Source organism: Bradysia coprophila (genome assembly GCF_014529535.1).
Source record: "Bradysia coprophila strain Holo2 chromosome X unlocalized genomic scaffold, BU_Bcop_v1 contig_12, whole genome shotgun sequence".
Taxonomy (NCBI): domain Eukaryota; kingdom Metazoa; phylum Arthropoda; class Insecta; order Diptera; family Sciaridae; genus Bradysia; species Bradysia coprophila.
In genome coordinates, this window is record NW_023503293.1 from 2,551,325 (window position 1) to 2,571,813 (window position 20,489).

Sequence of the window (20,489 nt, forward strand, 5' to 3'; positions counted from 1 at the left end):
AAAAACTATAAAATGTACGAAAAAGTTTGTCATCTGATTTGGAAAGCCTATTATCGCCGTGAGTGTGCCTAAAATTTGAAGTCCAGGTAAACGTGTCGATGAAAAAGTGAACCGAAAAATACTTTGTGCCACCGAGAATTGAAATACGACTCTTTTCAGCACTCATTATAGTGTTGTAAAGTGACTTATTTCAGCACCCGTTTGATGTCATATTACAACACTCAAAGCAGTGTTGATATGGAATTTGTATGAGTTGTTACAGCATTCGTTTGAGAAAATGTAAAGCAATGTGATCGATCAAATTTGAAGAGTGATTGTTTACAATGAAAATTATGATTTTTTGTGCTCTTGTCTATTTCAATTCTCGGTTGGCACAAAGCATGAGATTATATACTTGTCAAAATACCGATGGGTCTCCGATTGTCTAAAGAACTATAATTCAATAAATTTAAATTTCCCGCCATTTACCATTACTGTATTGTTTTGGGTGTTATATTTTTTGGGTCGTCAGTCACTAACCACGTCCCAGCAGATATACTTCATGGATTGCCATCTTAAATCTTAATTACAACCTTGTCAAAACCTTATTCATGAAAACAAAATTCAGTGATTTTAATAAATTATAACATTTGTTTTCGTAATTAATTTGTTTGGAGTGCATCAATAATAATCCGTCGATTGAAACGAACCGATTGGAATATGAAACTTTCGCAAATTTGAACGATAAATTTGGTGATTTAAAAAGTATCTTTAATGATTTACACCAAACCAAGCTTGTTTTTTAATAGCTGCGGTTGTTGTATAATTGTAGTGGTAAGCTTTCCCTGTCGACTTTTTTTTACATTTAATTGTTTTGCAGCTTGAACGGCATTTCAAACGCTCAAACAGTACGCAATTCTGGAAAATTTTGTATTCAATAAGTTCGTTTTGTACACACTGTCTGTTACCGAAAAGTGATAGCACCCTCGCAAAGTGATCGGTAGATTCGGTGTAGAAAATATTCAATGTTGTTCGCCCTTTCAGTAAGGATGTTCATGGGAATGATTATTTGTTTGTTGCATTCGTTTCATTGAAAACAGTCAGCTATCATTTGGAAAGCCACAATTCGGTCGATGTGCCTCCGAGTTCAATCGAATGCATAATTATTTTGGGGCTACTGTATATGCACGAATGCAAAGTGTTGTACCATTTGTAAGTGTTTGAAATGTCGTCCCGATGCATTTTTTTATTAATTCGCTGCAAAACACGGAACATCTTTGATAAGATTACCCAGTTCGGATGTTGTTTTCGACGTAATTTTCGTCACGCTCCTTTACAACAAAAATGTTCATTTGTATAACCATTCAGAGGATATTGACATAAAGCTTTGCGAATAATACCCATGTAGTAAATGCCCACAAAGATTTTTTTTTTTGATTGTTTGTCTTGTTTGTTTTTTGTTCGCATTTCTGCGCGGAATAATAAGTATTGTGCTCTTCTCTATACATTAATAAATGGTAATATTGCCTTCAAATCAAAACCATTTATTATGCAGAGAGTTGTTTTTGTTTTCTCTAACGAAGATAGTTTTATATACGAAAGAATGAAGTCATTGTTTGGTATTTTATAGTTTACCCGGAAGATTGCAATTTAGTCAGTACATGCAGAGCATAGTGTTTTTGTTGTTGCATACACTATGCCCATTATGTTCCGTATCCAATGACCTGACAACAAAATTACATGGAATGTGATGATATTCGAGTTCAAACGAATTGCCGAATTGAATCTGTAAATGCGGAAACTATCTTCAAAAAGGCGGTTTTTTCATTTCAACTAATAAATTCGTGTCACTTTCGCAAAAAGACCGGGTTTATTAATGGACAGAAAATATTTATGTGAATCGAGTAGTGCTTCAAAGCATGACGTCCTGAGAAATCATATCAGATCAGTTTTGTTCCCTGTAGATACTAACAGATCAAGCAGATAAAAGGACATCTATCATCACACTTGAATGTTTTAACCATTTGATGTGGTCCACATCTACTGTCGTAAAGTAATAATGTTTCTGCTTTTCATAACTGCAAACATCGGGCAATTTAAATTCCTTTTGAAATTGTCATTGGTCTGACAAAATTTGCCCAATCTTAGATTTTATATTCTCAATGTCTTCCGAGCGAATCACTCTTTCATAATCTTCGAACCCTTCTAGACGAATAAAACTCGAGTATTGAGCCAATTGTGGAGAATTGTCGGTTTAAGAAAAGCCGGACGCGAGAAGCGAGGTATTGGTTTCTTACGCAGTTACCCCACGGGGCTTCAGAGGTTTTGAAATTTAGTTTATCTATGTTTTACGTACTACAAGGAAAAGATCGTAAATTTATCCAAGATTCAATCCCAAAGCAATCTTCGCAACCGTTTGGTACAAAGCCTTAAGTTCATCAGCAAAAAAACGTGTAAATGACAAAAACCAAAGCGTACTGAAAACCGGTGGCAAACAACTTGTCACTAAAAAATTCCATAATCAAGACAAACTTGCAAAACTTTTTCAATTCCTGTTGACTCAACCAACAACAGTAGCAATCAGTAAAATATAGCTGCGAAGCGCTAAACGTTGCTCTGGTACTGGTTTCATACAAAGTTTTACGGATGAGTGCGCTTTACTTACGAAAGTCGAGAAAACTTTTTATTAATAATGTTTATAACAATCGACAATCTTCTAGACTATTAAGACTTTAACTTCCGTCACGTCAACGTTGTATGGATAATAGTGAACTACATGTACATAAGTGATTTCCTTTTGTAGAACGTCATCTGCACAACTTGTCTTCAAAACAATTAAATTTAAAACAAAACAAGTTATTCGGACATCGCCTGTTCTCGTTTTCGTGCAACAAGCGAATTTCCAAGCAATTATACTCGAGTATCCAGTGTCTCAAAAATATCTTAAGAACTATTTAGGTAAAGTTTTTGGGTAGTTTCAGTAACTTTGAAGTATCTCTACATTGTCGAGTCTGCAAAGATTGACAAGCCGTTGTTACTGGTTTGCTTTCTAAAAATTTGATTTCATGTCCAAATTTCGCATTGTAACTTTTTCAACCACCTCACATTGTCCAAAACCATTCCGACCATGTGAAAAGCTGAAGCCGAAACATGATGATGCATACTAATAGTATTACTATGATTGTACTTGTTCGGCTCGTTTTTGCATGATGAAACTTCCGCGAATCTTAAAATCAACTAATTACGGTATGGGGACAAATGCAAACCAATTAAATCGATTGAATTATTTGAATCAAGAGGCTCGTTACGAGGCGTAACAATGCACAAATTTCCATCTTTCCTTGGCCATTAGCAATAAATCTACCGATCATGACCGAATGACCGAGAGGCATTTCAGTTTAATTTCGATCAATCCTTGACGTCATTGGCGTTGCGGATCAAATTTCGAATCGATCGGACACATTACATTTCTTATTTAAAATCGTTCCAATGATTTTTCGAAAATGTAGATATTTTAAAGTTACTGAGGTGCGCTTCGTTTCCCCTGTGATACGATACTATTAAATGAACTCATCGACACTACGCGAGCAGCCTCTGTCCCACCTACGTTTATTGAATGACTATTTCATGGCGCACTACTATTGACGGATTATATTTCCTTCTACCGGTCAGCAAATAGAACCTGTCCCTCTATTTGTCCGCGTAGTTTTCCCATTGGAACTCATGCTCAAAGCTGATTGCAAAGCCATTTCGATGTCATTAAAAAAAGTCAAAAATTAGATTTTTCGAACACCGAATTTACCATTCCGAATTCGTAAACGTTCGAATGTCAGGAATGGCTAAAGAGCAAATTCAATGTACTACTTAATTCTCTACATATGATCCAAGTGCTTAGTTTGTGTTTAGTTTACAGTGCTCACTGCTCAGTGCTGTTGGCTTTACTTACCTCAACGTCTCTTTCTTAAAATAAATATTTTGATTGGTTTCCGAACATACTAACTACTACTCTTTCGCTAAATGGAGAGCAGATATTGTAAACAAATAATTCGTTTCGTGTGAACTAATTCAACATTTCCATTCGGTTCGTACAAACAATTTTTTTGCAACGACAGTATCTCTAACATTATACACTATATCAAAGTCAAACCATAACTGCATACAATATCACCTAAAAAAAATAATTTTTAGACATTTATCGAATGGGCATTGTTCGTAATGCCTAAACGTTCGAGGGCTTTAATAGTATCTGTCAAAAAAAAATTATATTTTTTTTCCGTCGCGCCCGTTTTTCTAAGGGTCATCGCAGGCAAAAAGTACCTGTTTTCAACACGTCAATGGGTTCTTTTCGTTCTCCTTTTCGCCCGAATTTCTATTGACTGTAACCGCGTTGAGAGAGAGGTAGATGAATACAAAGAACAAAAAGTTAACCCATCATAAGTTTTGTTGCGTTGACATATGAGAGTAGTTGTTATAGAAATTCATTCATTTGTAACCCAACAATAATACCGCTTTTTTATACAATACACAACAGAATTTACCATTGTAGCGCTCTGAAGCTGTAAAAAAAGTATTTTTTTCTTACATTTTACATCAAAGATGTTTCAGTTGTTAAATGATTGCTGGTTGAATCTAAGCAATTAAGCAAGGTGAATTAAATGATTTTCTATGATTGAAATTATGTGTGGCTTAGCATAATTGTATGCGGATTAAGTATTCGATTATTGTTTGAGAGTTTTTCTTTCCCCCAAAAAAATCGTTTCGGATCCGTCTATGGATGGTAGTGGTGCGAATACATACAATGTACTATGACGGATATTGTTTTGTTATTGAACTGTAAATTTTTTATTTGTTTGTAGACCCGCGGGCGTCATACCACTCTTATCGGACATGTCATGTCAGCCGCGCTTGCCAGAAGATCCGTACACATTCACATTTGCGGAACCTCCAGTAACAACCACATTTTTTAAAAATTCTCAGGTAAGCATTTTGAAAGAGTTGTACGACGGCATTGTAATGCTGTATGTAAGTACAGTACTGAGTGCTCATTGTGTATGGTTTCGATTTATTTTCATAAGTTATGTGAATTGAATGTGCTTTGTAATATGATTTAAATTCAATTTATTCCGATTTAATAGTTGTTGTTTTTACATCGGCTGTTAGCTTCTTGCTTGAAAATTAATTCCATTTTTTTTTGTTTTTACTACTTCTTCTTCTTCTTCTTCCTCTTGTACCTCTTTGTACAATTTTATTATTTCTGTACGATTAACAGAATGTGTGTTTATTTGTCATTTATGTAAAACCAGTTCACTCACGTTTTTTTCCTCTCCTTCTCTGTGTTGTTTTTATGGTTTTAGAATACTTTCAACACGTTTCCATCGGATTTTGTTTCTTGATCATAAAAATTGTGGTGCTGAGAATCTGAAAATAAACATTTTCTTTCCACAAATCTCTGGTTACCACTTATACGCTACACCAGCAACTTCAAAATTCGACCAGAAATTTATTATTTTTTCTGCATTACTTTCTGGTGCTATTTACTATTTTCTATCTGGGCCTCTAAAGTGAAAGTGAAACAATTCAAACAAACCGTCAATTTTCATTTAATAAAATCGTTTGAAGTCATCGTGTGTAACATGAACGAACATTGCATAGTGTTTGCGAAATTGGAACTATTAAATAACCATACAATCGCGCGCACCGTTGACAATGCGAATAACATTGAGTGATGCTTGAATCATTTTATGCATTCCAAACGTTCATTGCAAATCCACTTCAGTATTATACTGCGCCACAGTTTACATTCTCTCGCATTTTTGAATTTCAAATTGAATTGCGTTTTGTGTGTATATAATAATTGACAGACGTGAAAGCTGACGATTAAGCGGTCACCGATAGAACCGAGCGAACAGAACCTCCAGTCGGTTACGTGTTACGAAAGCCGGCTGTAGTTGTTGATGTAATGAGTGAAACAATGTAATTCCCCGAAAATTTTGGACTTCAACTTGGAATTGGTTTCCGAGCTGCAACTCATTTCAAAAACGTTTCTGGATTTTGAAACAAAATTTCTATTTTTATTCATTCCCAACACATTATACTGGCCCAACACACTACCCCTATATCTTTCTCAAACTTCTTTGACTAATCTGACCGAAAGTTTGTCGTCGATAAGATGCCCAAGGCATCTTAAAGTAAAAAATCAAGTATGTCGACCCCTCCGTCATTTCGTTACGCAGGCCGTTTCATCAACATTATACGTATCTTTACGATTGCTGTACTAAAGCTTCTTAGCACGTACTCTAAACTACTCTTAAAGATGATGTGAAAAGCTTTCGTTTGCTTCACAAAAAGTTCAAAAAGTTTTTCATGTCACTCCGTCTCCCGATTAACATCACTTTATAATTTGTGTGTTTGGTTCAATTTTAATTTCAGATTCAAAAACTGCCACCAATCAAACAACTGAGCAAAGGTCAAGCCCAAAATCAAGTAAAATCTCAGGGAGTTGTTAACGGAATCAGTTCAATATCAAACGGTTTACACACAAAAAATCATGTTCCGATCTACGCCCGATCACAACAGCAATCGGGGCAACATATCCTATTGTATCGCAAATCGCAGCCCAATCAATCACAGCAAGTAATTAAAAAACCGGCGACAACATGCATTCAAGCACCTCCGCCCCCGCCACCGCCTCCATTATATCAGCAAACACAGCGAACGTTCATTGTAAATCAACCAAATCATTCCGTAGCATCATCTCCAGTACAACAACAACAACAGAAGCAGCAGCAACAACAACAGCCAAAAGAGCATCAGCAGCAGCTGCCACAGCAACAATCAACAAAAAAACAGCCAATTGTACGCACATCGTTTGTTAGTTCTTTCGATAATTTCATTGCAAACCAGAAGAAAACTTCAATTCCAAATAAGGTGAAATACGAGAAGTCCGAACTATCCGAAAATGTGTTGAAATCGGTGAATGGCGGCAAGGCGATTAATACCACCAAATCGAGCAATGGTACGGCGACCAGCGGGAAAAAGAATTCATCAGCGCAAATATTTGCGAGACCGAAAGTCGAAGCGAAAGCGTTTGTAGCGATTAAAAAATCTACAGGGAAATCTCAATCGGTCACCCGTGTAAAGCGTTCCTACAGCCAATCATCACACCACGAAGCACTGCAACGAATATCTGCACCCAAAGTTCCATCCGAATGGCATGCACCCGATACATATGTTTTCGATTATGCTGGCCCCGGTTCGTTACCGGTGTCACAAATCGAACTGATGCCATTCACACAAAACATATGGCATCAAAGCCTGGTCAATGCGACGGGACGAGAACAACGATTGGAGGAGAAAAGGAACTGCTTGCGTCGACAAGCGTACCAGTTGGAACAAGCACAAAAATTTCGTCACACTAGCGATTCAAAGAAGAGATTGGTCGAAGTGGTGAAAACGCTGCAAAAGCCAAAATCCTACAAAGAACCGTGAGTTGTATTGTTACTATTGACATTGTCCGATCGACCGTTGTAATTGACATTATTTCTTTCCTGTCCCTCTTATTTGAACAACATAGAACTTCGACAAAGAAGTGTGTCATTCCATCGTGTACAAGTGATTCCCTTGCATTGACGGCATACTGCTTTTTGCATATTACGCTTAATACAGATCAACGGCTGTTTCATCCTTGCACAGCCAAATTTGCTGATAATTCTCAATGTCGTGTTCCTGTTTTCGATATAAGTCATGAGTTGCCGCTGTGTAGAGAGCATGCTTGGAAGAGGGTAAGAGTTTTTACGCTCAATACAAAAAACCTTTCCCTAATTCTTGTTCTACCATATTAACTAGGACAACTACAATCGCATGTTACAAGAACAAAAACCGAAAAAACCACCCCGTAAAAAACCAAAGCCAAGTGCAATGACTAGGCCGCCAAAACGAAATAAGAAAAAGAAAAAGCTTCTTCCGAAACAAAATGCTATATCGGCTATTGATCTATACAATCATGCCACTGTCATCAAAACAAATGGTATTGTTGTGTCGAAAGCCGGTCTCAACGATATTGGCCGAAACAATGGGCCTGTTATACAGGTGCCAAACGGTCAGGAATTTTTTACTATTTGTGAGAACAGTTCTGCATATGAAAGTTCAGAAGATACTGGCGTGGGCGGTTTAAGCGAATCGGAGCTCATCGGAACATCGGATGGTAATTTTAGTTGTCGAAGCGAATGGCAAACGGTGTTTTTGATGAAATTTCGTTTTGTGAATAGAAATTCCACTTGGCGATACTAGGCTGTTGGAGGAACATGAACTGACAAATGTTCTCAACCAATTACCAGAAGAACTGGCCGAAGAAGCGTTTAACGAATTGTTTACTGGTAAGTTGGATTTTTGTTTTACAACTTTTAAGGTTGCTGGCCCTGTAATGCTGGGTTATCAGTGGGTTGATTATAGAAAAGTCGCGGTGGAATAATTGAAAATACCAAAATCGTAAAAGTACACAGGATGTTACAAGAATAAGATTAAATTCAGGCTGTGTGATGCAGTGTCGCTGTGCTGCACACTAAAATCAAGTTCGCTGTACGTTGCAATCGATAATGAAAGCGCATTTTCTTATCTACCGTTTGAGCATATTGCGAGCCAGATAACAAACAATGTGAACGAACAGAGAGCGATTGATTGTATCTGCCAAAAATGTCTAGTTTTGAAATCAGAACCAAATTCAGCATCATTCAAAGCGCTTGGGTAATGCCACCATTGGGATCATTTTGACTAGGCTTCGATGTGTTTTCGTTGAACTTTTTTTTGGGGTTTTTATTGATCTTTACACTAGCACTTCAAACACTAAAAGTTCGAATTCAAAATGAGAAATTGTGATGTTTTTCAAGAAATTCCCTATTGGTAATAAAGATCTAGTTTCAAGATCCCCGTATTCTCTTTGCCAAAGATATCCTCCACTACAGTCGAATTTCGAATTAAAACAACTGTGTTCGTGACGCTAAAACAGTTGCTCATACACCGTACGTGGTAAATAAAGTTTGAGATGTGCAGTATTTTGAATTCCGCAGCTGGTCTGCAAACATGTACTCCTTGTATAGTATAGTACACAATAAAAACACACGATGTCTGGTACACAAATCATGCGTTGCGTACATTGATTACGTCAAAATGTCAACGTAGCAAAGACACTGTGTGTAGCTTTGGGTGAGAAGAGGGTATGTTTGTGATCCATCTAATGAGTTCATCTGGAGGAAAGAACGGCATCTCTTTGATGAAAGAGTCTTTTCTTGAAGATGACCTAGGGGTGGCAAATGGTCACGCCAGAATGGGGCATTTGCTGTTATACCTCACTATCCGAGGCTTTGATTCAAAAACCTCAGATTGTGTGGTGCTTTCTGGCGTGACTATGAAAGATTAACTCGAAAACTGACAAATGGCCAGAAATTGTTCCATAGAAAGAACATTTTACCAATTTTTCCAAAAACGTTTTTTTTTGTTGAGAAAATAGGGAAAATTTTGAAGAAAATTGTAAGAAAAGGACTGCAGTCCATTCGTGTTTACAAATTCTATCACGCTTCACATGGAAAGAAGACAAATTCGGTAGACGAGGTCAATTTACAGTTGAAATTCCGTAGGCTGTGCATCAGCTGGAGCTCCTTTATATTTTCTTTTACAGTCAGATAAACGAAAACTGAAAAATAAGGATATATTTCAAATGTAGAAAACAGGGGGATCAAATGCGCCCGTGATCATCATTTTCCAGATGCGTGACACTCCTCTTCATTTAGTCCCATTTAGTTTATGAAGTATTTACCCACCTTTGCATTTTATTCTTTCACTGTCTATTTCACGGCAAAGAAGTCGCTGTTTTCTATCAATTTTCCGCAACAAATTTTCTTTATCTTTTAGTTCAGCACAACGATCCGTACGAACCAACTCAGGAGGAACAAGAAGACTTGGAACGTGCCCTTGAAGAGGTTGACGAACAGGTGAAATCACTGGAACAGATGACCGGTCCGACCAATTTCCTGGACGATTTTCTCGACGACGAAATCGCCATTATTGATGATGCCGATATTTGTACGGAAGTGTTACATTCGCCGGATCATCAAACCGACAACCGTGGAATGATTCACACGTAAAAACGTTTTTTTTTTTTGGTTTTGTAAATTTTTCTTCAGTTTTCTTTATTAGTAAAATGAAAAAAGAAAAATGCACGGTAAATCATCGTCGTCGGAAGTATTGCGTAAATGGGAAATGAATGAAAAGATGGAAAGTGTTTAAATGTGAAATAAAAAAAATTTTGAATATGAAAATATTGATTTTACATTTTTGTTTCGGTGAATAAGAATGTAAAATTTAAATCCAATTCGGTTATTAAATACAAGGGAGTTTGTTAACCTCTGACTATATTATACAAGATTATTAGGCTTTCTGCATTTGTGATTTTAAAACAGAAATTTTTATTGTTATTTTAGTGAATTTATTTGAAATTATCTAAAGTGTAATTTTAAGCGAAGAAGATACAGATAGGATCGGGGAAGGGGAGGGGTATAAACATTTAAATGATGAAAAAGAAGTTTTTAAAAAGATAATTTCGTATTTAATAGAGATATGTTGTGTACAAATTAGTGATGAGAAACAAACAGAAAATTTCAAACAGAAGAGAAGTAAGAAAAACAAAACAGAAATTCAATAAAAATGATTACACCGAAAAGAATTAAGTAGGTCCCTTGTATACGTTTATATGTTTAGTAAAATCAAATTTATTTTTTAAGTTGTTGAAACGAACTCATTCTGATAAACAAGAGAAGAAAGAAAAGGAGAAAAAACAATGGAGAAGGAAGAAGAAAATCTTATACAATTTACCTACTTAATTGAAGAAAGAGAAAGAAAACAAAATAAAAATTGAAAAAAAAACTAACCAACTATTTTGTAAGTGTGTTCGTTGTTGTTTACAAAAAACCATAGTATCCAATTTTCAAGTATTTCGGTTTTTTTTTATATATCGAAAGTACTTGCAACAATTTGGATATTATTAAAATTGTCATTTCTAGCGGCTGATTTTCTATTTCGGATTTTTTTTTTTATTTAAATTTTTCTCGAAGTGAGATAGTGAATACTGATAAATTCTGTATCATATACACGTGACGTATTCATGAATGACCTATATATTATGTGACTACAAAAGAGGAAACAAACAATTTCTAGGATATAAAAGAAATCAAAGAAAAGATTTTAAGAAACAAACAAACAAACAAAAAAAAATTATAAAATTAATTCGGTGTCGAGAGTATATTAAATTACAATCTAAACTTGTCTGTGTATAATAGTTAAATCTAATTCAATTGAAATTTGGAAATAAAAAATAAAAAAAAAAATTAAAAAAATACAAAAATGATGGTGTATATGTGTCAAAACCAAATAATTTATTTATTATTTATAACAAAAAATGAAAAATGAATCCAACAGATAAACAAACAAAAAAAAAACCCAACAAACAGTGGTAAATAAAAAGCAACATACATCGTGTAATGCAATATTATCGAATTAAAACAAACAGAAAAATTAATTTTTATGTATTATTACTGCAAAAGTAAGAAATTTTAATTTTCTCTTTTTTTTATTTTCTTATCCGCTCAGAAAAGTTTCTCTCTCTTTTCGTTATTTTTTTCTTCCGAAATCATCATCAGAAGAGCATATCATATTGTAGATATGCCGATGGTTTCTCTTTCCTTTTTTTTAATTATTGTATAAAATATCTAATTTTTATTCTGTAAATACAAGCCAAACATTTTTAAATTAGAAAACATTTTTTTTTTGTATTCTACGCACTGTTAGGTCGTGCTACAATTCTTGGTTGGGTCAGGTCCCTTGACTGACTAAATTTTTCAACAATTGCAGTTTTCTTATCATTTTTAAATAAGCTGGTGTATTTAAGATCACAAAATTACAGTCGGATGAAGAAGCGATGCGAGAATTGTCTATTAGCTACATCATTGATCAGGCAAAAAAACCCTTAAAGGGTAAATGTAACACAAGTCCTTTATCTTACTTACAAAATAACCGATAACCGTTATCAACAAAAAATTGACCCAAAAAATTTGTGAAAGAAAATTTTACAAAAAGAAATTTGCGTCACAAGTGGCAGATGTTGAGAAACCTATTGTTAGGAAAATGGTTTAAAAATGTACTGAAAGAATTTAAACGGAAGAAAATCGAATTGTCATTTCGACAACTTCAAAAAACCTTATGCAAACTAAAAAAAATTCTGGAGAAATCAGTCTGAATCCTTAAATCGAGAAACATCTCAAAACAACACACACCTTTCACCACATTACCATCTATATCATGCACCAAAATATACAACACACGCACGCTTAATTGGCTTACATATGGCATTTGTATGGAGACTTTGGGGAGCTCCCAAGATATGGCTTTTTCCAACTTTCGAAAATTTCATTCTTATTTTTGGGCCATTATTAAAATTTCAGGAAAATCTATAGAAACGTTTAGGAGTTGCTTTGGCGATTTCAAATATCTGAAAAAGCGAAATTTTGCTTATTTTTATACAAAAACCAAAATTTTTAAATTTAATATCTCAGCCAAATCGTAAGCTACTGTAACGTGCTATCAGTTGAACTACATACGGATGCCTCGATTCCAAATATCTAAGTTTAGGGGTCGTTGGAGTTAAGAGGGGGATTGTAATATTGTAATATTATTTAAAAAAAAAAAAACCTTTTTGGTAGTGGACTTGCGTCACGCCCGCTTACTAACGTGCGGGCATGATTGTGCATCTCTTTTATTTTCACTGGCCGTTTAGAAAACAGCAGCCATATCATACTCAAATTCAAATTTAATTTTCTGCAGAAACATGAGTTTACTAAAAAGTGCTGAAAAAAAGCATATTTCTTGCCTACCTCTTGAATAAATGAAACTCGTGTGAATTACGGCCATCGCTTCGCTCTGACAGCAAACTTCACGCTCATTCAATTATTCCTTTAAGCCTTTGAAGCAAAGGAAAAATTCTTATAAGAATACAATTTCCCGCAAAAAATTGTATTGGATTACTAGTTGAATAAAAAATGTAATCTTCGGACTCAACCACAGGAACTAAATAACCTCAATCACCAGCACTGCATGTGAGGTGTCAATGGAAATCTTAGATAATGTACGGTACAAATAACATATTAGGTACATTTTTTACAATGGATGTTCTCCAACTAGGCATGACCTGAAAGGACTTGACCTCAGCTTTTCAACGAACCCACTTTCACCTACATCGCTCATATTTACCGGCCTTAAATGAGTCTAAAAATACATTTTTTCATCTTCGGTTGTGTTTACAATTACTTCCATCTCACTACTCGCCCATCTACGCGGTGACAAGTGTACGGAAGTTTTCTGTATTTAACTTTTTTTGCCGATGTAGAACCATTTTCATAATATTTTAGCGCTACGGACATTTCAGTCTATTTTCTTTCGTAAGACACTGACTTTCCTGAATAAGGAAAAAACCAAAATTTTGATTAAAAAAGAATTAATTACTTTTCTTTTCAACTCAGTGCCGAAAAGTAAAACTGTAGCTGTTTTAATTAGGGGTGATAAACCACTATGGTTCGTAAATATTGCAATTTCGTGAATGTTTGACATTTCTCCCATAAATTTTATGCCAAAAGTCTACGAAATCACCATACTCACGTACTTTACTTCACTGTCCTTTAACGTGCGACGTGCTTATACGAGTTTAATAGTCATAGGCGTGCGTTGTTATGGCGAAATCCTAACCCTAAGAACACAGTGAGATTACATGAGTGGACCAACTGAAAAACCAATCTGGTTGGAGTTAACTGTAAATGGAATTTTGAAATTGATTCACAAAAATACACAGAGCTTTTCTATTAAAAGTCTAACAATTTTGAATGATACTGCTACATTGCTATTGATCTTCAATCTAGTCCTTCTTTTTATGAACGGGCTGAGCTGAAAAGTTCACGAGAATCACTGATACAACTTTCGATCAGACGAATTTAGAAGAAGAAAAAAGATATCAGGGAATGCAATATTGCTTTTTCTTCGCGATGCGACATTTTTCATTAGCTTAACTAAGGTAAGTTCCAAACAATAAGCTCATAAATAAGACGCGAATAAGTTACCTATCTCCAATATCTCCAAAAAGCAAATAAAAAACAGGTGGAAGACCGAACTACTTATTGAGAAATTCCCATTATTCAAATGAAAACAACCGAACCAGGATTTATCTGGACATTTGAACTATCCTACAACATCATTCGATAACTAATCCAATGTTCAATTTATCTGACAAAATTGAGAAAATTATTCTAAATAAGCCCTTCCTTAAAGCTTTAGAATTTAGCGTTCGATGAAAGGCATTGAAAGTAAAATTTATCTGTTTTGTCTAATGAAACAATAATGTAGCGCCGCCGTATTATATCGATTCAGTCAGAGTAATATTTAATATTGTTGATTCCATGAATTTGTTTGATATGATATTACAGAGCATGGTTTTCGGATTTACCAGCGGTTTTCACTTACAAACTTTTAGAAAAGAAAAAAAATATGAGTTTTGTACAATCAATGTCGATTTTATCCCAAAAGAGTGGCCTTCCACATCGAGCTACAAGGAAACATAAAAGTTTGTTAAAAAATATCCCGGCAAAAACTCTTTCAGAGCAAAGTTGGACGCAGTCTACAGTCTATATGTGTGATAACTTCTAAAACAAGTGATATCGCTAGAGGTGACGCTGTCAGCGTCGTTACGCAAAATTGAATTTCATAGCCAATTAATTGAAATTAGCTGACATAGTTTAACAAATCATTCGACAATCAATTTTTTCAGAAAAAATTTGAACGAACAGAATTTTGACTGAAAAATTTTCAACAAAAAATTTACCAAAAAAATTCTGCGTCGCATGTGGCAGATTAAAGTTCTCGTAGTATTGTCCGAGAGCATCTGCCACTTTGCGACTAATGGCCTGACTAATGTTCCTGCAAAGTTTCATAGAGATTGGCTGACTACTTTCCGAGATAGCCCGTCAATAGATAGATAGATAGATAGAAACATACAGAGTAAGTTGAAAGATATTGGTTGTTTGGAAAAAGTCAATTTGGTGTATTTAGTATGAAAAGTGACCAATTTCAAAACGATGTATCTCCTGTAATTTTAAACCTACATAGTCGAGTGATAGCTCGTTTTGTTCGTATTTAAAGCGAGAATATTATGAAATAGGTTTTGTGATGATAGAGACCAAAGGGTAGAAACTGAAATGTTCGGCTATACATAGTTGACGCGTCTCAAAAAAAATTCTTCGTTCTTTTTTTGGGAGTTAGACTGCGTCAAGTGCTCCGCTATCGCTCCGGACATGATGTTCTGTAGGAGAAAGGCGTAGTTAGCGTAGAACCCTTTATATTCTATTCAAGAATACTGAAGTATTTTTATTGTTGCATTCATTAAAGCAAGTATTCATAAGGTACTCGAAAGCTCGGGAGCGAATAGTCCTAAAAATATACATCGTAGAAATCTGTTAAAACGTAAGTCTAAAATCCTCCTAAGACTCCTGAAATAGGCGGATTTGTAAAACGTGTGAGGCCTGATAAAATCATTCTGGTATTAAATAATCATAACTGCTATTTACAAACATGTTACACTGATGCGTTCTGCTTTACTCTGCAATTGTCTAACACTTGCGTTGTTGCTTATTGTGATAGAATTGAAATAAATCTCTTACTTCTCTTGTTTACCATGTTACAGATATGCATATGACGAGTATTATTGTCAGGTCTTTTACTTCCATCGATCAAAGTAATTTTAATCGGATGATTTCAAATCTTGTACTTCATTTTTTTAACCTGCATTTTACCATATAAAGGACCATATTACCCAGAGCTTGTTATTTTTATCGTTGTTATCGATAACAGATGAATAGCCGTATGTGACAGGTTAAATCCTCGATCACCTAGTGTTTGTGACCAAATGCTGTATTTCTTTACTTTTATTCAACGTTTTGCTACCCAGATATCACAATTCATTATTGACGTTGTTGTCATTAACAGATAGCAAAAGTTTAAGATAAATGGTACGAAAATTACCACATTGCTGTTAGGGAACATAATATTCTTGGCTAAGTCTTTTCTACTTTTTAATTTAATTGACCATTCAAATAGTGCGCACGCATCAGATGGTGGGGAAAATATTTTTCCAAAAATCGTGCAAAAGCGTGCGGTCAAGATAATCAATAAGCTTTCGCAATCCTTTTATAAGTATTTTATTTTCGTTTGATTTAACAGTCCTCCTAAAAGGCGAGGGACTCACTTCGGAGTCAGTAAATCAAATTAAATCACAGTAAATCACAACTATTGTTTTAAATGGGGGAAATCTTTTTTTGTCAGCAAAATTATTCTTTTTTTGCAGCAAAATTATTTTTTTTATCAGCAAATTTATTCTTTTAGTTCAGCAAATTTATTGCTATTGTGACCAAATTTAATTCTTCGTCTGCAAATTTATTTTTTTGAAGCAGCAAATTTAATCTTATTTTGTCAGCACATTTATTTTTTTGCAGTCTGCAAAATTAAATATTTTTTTAGCTATTTTTTAGCAGCAAATTTATTTATTTCTATCAGCAAAGTTAATACTTTTGTCAACAAATTTATTTATTCGTCATCAGCAAAATTAATTGTTTAGTTTAGCTATTTTTTAACAGCAATTCTATTGATTTGCAACAGCAAATTTATTCTACTTTTGTCAGCAGATTTATTTCTTGTCATAAGCAAAATTAATTGTTTATTTTAGCTATTTTTTATCTATTTTTGGTGAAATGGATTTTCATATATGCTTTTCGTCACTAGTGGTGAAATGGACACCAAAACCCAATGCTTATCGAGCAACACCTCTAACCATTCGGCTATTGAGATATATAATCGCAGTGTAACAATTTTCAAAAGTTCATTTTTCGCAGCTGGTTGCAGAAAACGTTGTATGCAACACGTTGTGAAAGTGGTAGTTTTTGTCACATGCTTCGCTCGCTTCGCACGTTTGATAACATTACATCTAGTGACACAAACTACCACTTTTCGCAACTAGCTGCAGAAATTACTATTTCACGTCTTACGTCAACGTAAATAGTTATTGACACTACACGGACAATTCATTTCTTTTTACGAAATGGATACCAATTTTCATTGCACTTAAAAAGCGTTTTAACACGCCGAGCGATCCGGCCCATTGCCCCGGAGCGAAGCGGAGGGCCGCAATGCGAGCCGGGCGCCGGAACGGTGTCGGTAACTTAGGAGTTAATTTTTTTTCTCTCGCATCGTCTAATAATTAGTCTGTGTAATTCATTGCCCATAAAAAGCGTTTTAACACGCCGAGCGATTATGAAAGGTGTGCATCCTAGAAATTACGCATAGCGAAATTACGAAGCCCCATTCAAATCGAGGGATAAATGCTTTTTTAGGCACTAGGTGTGTAGATTGTCACTCGATACACATCGTGTGCCTAAAAGATCTATCACCGAGTTGTGTACAACGTTTTTCGCAATAAAGGCAACGGAAGTGGTGTTAGTGATATAATTTTATATGTCCTACTGCGGGACATATGCTGATTGAAGATAGTAATTTTCCTACTTATAAAAAAATAAATTTGCAATTGAAACACTAATAAATTTGCTGACAAAAAGCAATAACTTCGAGGTATTAATTTTGCATTAAAAGTGCATATTACAAAACAATAAATTTGCTGACTACAAAGTAATAAATTTGCTGCCAGGGATTTGCTGCAAAAGAATTATTTTTGCTGCTTAAAGTCAGTAATATTGCTGCTCAGAAAGCAATAAATATGCTGTTCGAGTACTAATAAGTTTGCTGAAAATAAGACTAATTTTGCTGATACAAAACACTAAATTTGCTGATAAAAAAGATTAAATTTGCGGCTAAAAAAAATAAATTTGCAGAAAAAAAGAATAAATTTGCTGATGAAATAAATAATTTTGCTACTAAAAGAATAAATTTGCTGACAAAAAAATAGATGCCTTTTAAATGGCACTGTACATCATTTATAAGCATCTTGCCCGTGAACTTACAAAATCATATTCATAAACTAGCCGGACTTGACGCAAATTGACCCAACCTGATGCATATTTGATACTGTGATTTACCCTGATTTACTTTGATTTACTGGAGTGTGTCCCCCCTCGCTAAAATGGTTGTAATTTTGATTTAACTGACAAATTAACTCTGATCTTTTTTAGGAACTCTAAAGTGGTATATCATGAATATGATGTAACGGAACTGAAGTGAGATCAACTGATTTGCTTAGAACAGAATGGCATAAATGATTTGCAAAGAATAACTTCATTCGACAACATTTCGATTTTAACTTATTCTCAACAGAGTGCTAAAGAAACCTACATAGAAAAGAAACATACAATTCGATTGCCTCAAAGGGTTGGTAAAAGAGCTAACAAATCGTAAGGAATCAGGCCACAGTCCCATTTACTAAAAGATTGCAACCTGCAATTGAAGCATTCCCGCATAGCAACACCCATTCATTTTGTTCATTTAGTTGGAATTTGGTTTTTTTCTATCAGTTAACTTTAACGGAAGCCAAATTTGCTGCACCTTTAGGGGAGTTTTGACGTGCAATGCTACTTTTTGTTATTGTTTCTCCCAAACGTTCTACATTGTTACATGTTATTATGATTCGCATTTACACTCGGACTTACTATTTCTACGAGTAGTATACACCTTTAGTGTATTTATTGATAGAAGTGTTGAACCAATGAACTTCAAACATGAATGGTATTCTAAATAGGGTACTGAAACTGAACAGAGTGTCACCCAACTTTAAAACAAAACACTGAAAAAACCCATTTCATAAAAAATAGTACTCTTTTTGGCAGACTTTTTGGTTTTATGGAACTTAAAAAGAAACAACCATCGTGCTAACGAAATTAAGTTGTAGTTCTCACTGATGTAACAAACATTACGCTTTTGAAAGGTAACGAAAATGTTAGTTTTTTTTTTCAAAGGCAAAAACATCGAATGTCTTATTCGTTCCACCCGAGGTTCCACCAAACCATATTTGTAAATGTTCATTATTAAAATATATTTTTCAGTGGCCAATCCTCATCCTCATTACACTTTAGAGAATATTACTGATATTACAAACGTCTTTATTTAGGAATTGGAATAGCATTGGAGCTTTTAAGCGACAAAATCACAGAAATCGAATTTTGAATGCGAGGGCGGATGAAGGAGAAAACCCAAAAAGTTTCATTAAATGTTTCAAATAAGAAAAGTTTCCAAATAGTTTGGCCCAAAAGTGTACGATTTTTTCATATTGAAAATTCTGAATAGTCCGACCTCGGCAAAACTTGATAACAGCTCGACGAACAAACATTTTTAACTTTTTTTCTTTTTTATATATTAGAGAAGACCCCACAGGAGTGTTAATTCAAGGTAAAAAAAGTTAAACCTAGTCGTAGTGATTTTAACAATACAATAGTGAAAAATTAGCTCCACTAAAATTTTCGAACTTTGATTTTTCTCCTGAGGCTGATCTGATCAAGAAAAAATATTTGAGTCGCTTTTTGGTAACTTTGTACCACTAGAATTTTTCCCTGGATGGGTCCATTTCTAATCACAGAAATTCGACCACCCTAGTATTTAGTATCTCATTCTAATGAGTTAATAGTAGATTACAGCAGAGCCTATGTAAATGAGTAATACGTGTGTGCAATGTTTGAGGCGTGTAATACGAAGGCGAACCGGCTTATTTCGCACGCACACCCAGAAAAAGAAACTTCATACAATACTCCGCGTATGTGTAAAATTCATCGAAACGGTATAATATACATCATTGACATATATGATACATGGACAATGTTTTCTATACGTGGGACACGTTGACAACGTAGTTACGTATTTCGATTGTCAGATTTGAACATTCATGTGCTACGTATTGTAGTGATGTACGTGGAATGCGAATAACTTACGGGTGGGACGGAAATTAAACGCACATCACGTATGTTTAACGTATATAGTGGATGTTGGTCTTAAACATTGAATTTGTATCATATTTATTTATATTTCTTAACACGAAGAAGATCACCTACAAAATTGTTTTTTTAGTAAATTAGAGAAATCTCGACAAAATAATTTCATTTTTTTTTTGTGGAGTAGTTTTATTTCGTAAGCATATCAGAAAGTTGTTTATGTTGGAATTATCTGAAATTGATTATAAGCATTTTGATAATCCATAACAATCCATAATCCATAGCAAGATACATCAAGTCGACTTAAATTCAATTATGTTAAGAAACGACATATAATTATTTATGTGCGATACTTTATAACGTTCTATGCGTAACTTATACGCCACACACGTATATGGCTTTTAAAGTACGCTTCAACAATAAGAAATGTCAACCAACACTACTGTACTGCAGCATTAGAAAGATCGTTGGCTCATGATCCAGAGGTCCCCGGTTCAA

General features: G+C 34.7%; 1 protein-coding gene and 1 long non-coding RNA gene across 8 annotated transcripts; one reads left to right on the forward strand and one right to left on the reverse strand.

Moving 5' to 3' along the window:
- Positions 1–553: 553 nt before the first annotated feature.
- Positions 554–10,889, forward strand: LOC119067282. 7 transcript variants are annotated; one of them, XM_037170166.1, is made up of 8 exons: positions 4,250–4,377; positions 4,511–4,625; positions 4,836–4,956; positions 6,409–7,463; positions 7,553–7,760; positions 7,825–8,182; positions 8,247–8,354; positions 9,886–10,889. In XM_037170166.1, the coding sequence occupies exons 3-8, from the start codon at positions 4,867–4,869 to the stop codon at positions 10,116–10,118; spliced, it is 2,052 nt and encodes a 683-aa protein (XP_037026061.1). In that variant the 5' UTR covers positions 4,250–4,377; positions 4,511–4,625; positions 4,836–4,866; the 3' UTR covers positions 10,119–10,889. The 7 variants fall into 7 exon arrangements, with proteins under 7 accessions (XP_037026059.1, XP_037026062.1, XP_037026057.1 ...); XM_037170164.1 differs by lacking the exons at positions 4,250–4,377; positions 4,511–4,625 and adding an exon at positions 554–813; XM_037170167.1 differs by lacking the exons at positions 4,250–4,377; positions 4,511–4,625 and adding an exon at positions 954–1,136.
- An 89-nt stretch (positions 10,890–10,978) lies between these two features.
- Positions 10,979–11,304, reverse strand: LOC119067283. The gene is made up of 2 exons (XR_005085901.1): positions 11,179–11,304; positions 10,979–11,143 (listed from the first exon to the last, which is right to left on the reverse strand). It is a non-coding gene; the product is annotated as an uncharacterized LOC119067283 (long non-coding RNA).
- Between the last annotated feature and the right edge of the window lie 9,185 nt (positions 11,305–20,489).

Bases quoted from the DNA above. Each gene is read 5' to 3' on its own strand.
- LOC119067282 (XM_037170162.1), top strand. From the start codon at position 1,163: ATGCACGAATGCAAAGTGTTGTACCATTT. The intron at 4,957-6,408 runs GTAAGCATTTTG...TTTTAATTTCAG, and splicing joins CATTTTTTAAAAATTCTCAG to ATTCAAAAACTGCCACCAAT. The intron at 8,183-8,246 runs GTAATTTTAGTT...TTTTGTGAATAG, and splicing joins GCTCATCGGAACATCGGATG to AAATTCCACTTGGCGATACT.